Here is a 1,562-nt window from a genome sequence, read left to right on the forward strand (position 1 = left end):
GATGGATAGATGGATAGATGGATAGATAGATAGATAGATAGATAGATAGATAGATAGATAGATAGATAGATAGACAAACAGACAGACAACGTATCGACGTATATTTCCCCACATCAGCTGAGCCTGGCAGACCTGGCGGTGTTTGACCTGACCACTGGATTCTTGGCGCCCCTCCTGCCCCCTCTGTACCCGTACCCACTTCTGAGGGCGTTGGTGGACAGGGTCAGGACTGACCACAGGGTCAAGGGTTACGTGGACACAAGGCCAGAGCGGCCGTACTAATCTGTCCCCGGCGTTTTATGCACCCTGCATAATTTAGCAAAATTGATTCATTTATTTGCATAATTTCTGATTATTTTCCTTTATCATTTAATTGTTAAAATTATCAGTATCGCATAATTTCACATTTTTGGGCTCAGTTTCCATAATTTCAAGATTACTTTTTTTTCATAAAACTGTGGGGGCAGACTAGTCTAATGGAGACGGAACCATAAGATGGATTGCTAATCTACTATTATTGTAATACCCACTGCACAATGCCAACTGGGTTCATTCGGTCGCTAATACATTGTACCCACAGTACAATACACTGAATACTGCTAGCTGGGTACAAGCTCTGTCGGATTGAGCGGGGGTTCATTCAGATTTCCCTTCAGGGAGGGGCAAAAGCTATTGTTTTGGAGCAATAATACAACCGATTTGATTGGCGAACTTAAAGAAAACAAACTAGATCTTGTTTGATTTTGAAGGCTGCAGTCGAATTTAGGCTAGACAGATTCGGTCGAGTTGTGCCAAAATGGAAAACCTGGCTGGCCCCGACGGAATCAAAGGAAGCCGATTGGCAGTGTGCACTGTGTACATGTATTGCTATAAATCATATAATCTTTGTTTGTTTGCATGATAGGCCTACGCACATTATGACTCTTCTGACTGTCAGTTTGCACTACTTTGCTCCCCTGCCTGCCTGTATGTTGACTATCCGTCTCTGTCTGTGCACTGGCATCTGTGGTGTAACGGTTAGAAACAGATGCTTCGCTGTTGCACACAGGACACCCAAGTTTGATTTTCATGTGGTGAAATTTTTTTGTCGAATATATTGATCCAGGGATGTTCCGCCCCTCTCAGCTTGGGTTGACCCTGAGGGCCAGGGTAGAAGACTACCTTTTAAATGATAATCTAAATTGTGTTTTTCGGGGTATATTATGGTGTAGAACAAAATCTACATTAAAATAAACATACATTAAAAAAAGCTGTATATGTTGGTTTGTTTATTGATGTTAAAAACAACTTAGAGTCTAGTAATAGTTCCGACATCCATCATTCCTTCCATCCATCCATCCATCCATCCATCCATCCACCCACCCATCCATCCATCCATCCATCTATCTATCTATCTATCTATCTATCTATCTATCTATCTATCTATCTATCTATCTAAATCGAACTCACGTCGGGGGCTCTCGTGGCCTCGAGGTTGAGGTGTTGGCCTCTCATTCATAGGTCCCGGGTTCGAATCCGGGTAGCGACCGAAAAAGTTTCTTCTCTAAAATTGTCTCCTTTCA

The 1,562-nt window shown here is 42.4% G+C and overlaps 1 protein-coding gene across 1 annotated transcript in view; it reads left to right on the forward strand.

Moving 5' to 3' along the window:
• LOC106012015 (probable glutathione S-transferase 7) overlaps positions 1 to 1,242 on the forward strand; it is a gene marked incomplete in the record, with an annotated part of 3,709 nt that extends 2,467 nt beyond the window's left edge. Inside the window, 1 exon segment of the mRNA XM_013083592.2 lies at positions 116 to 1,242. Within this exon segment, the coding sequence (XP_012939046.1) occupies positions 116 to 282 (167 nt within the window).
• Positions 1,243 to 1,562: the final 320 nt, after the last annotated feature.

Source organism: Aplysia californica, unplaced genomic scaffold, assembly GCF_000002075.1.
Source record: "Aplysia californica isolate F4 #8 unplaced genomic scaffold, AplCal3.0 scaffold00243, whole genome shotgun sequence".
In the NCBI taxonomy this organism is placed as follows: Eukaryota; Metazoa; Mollusca; class Gastropoda; order Aplysiida; family Aplysiidae; genus Aplysia; species Aplysia californica.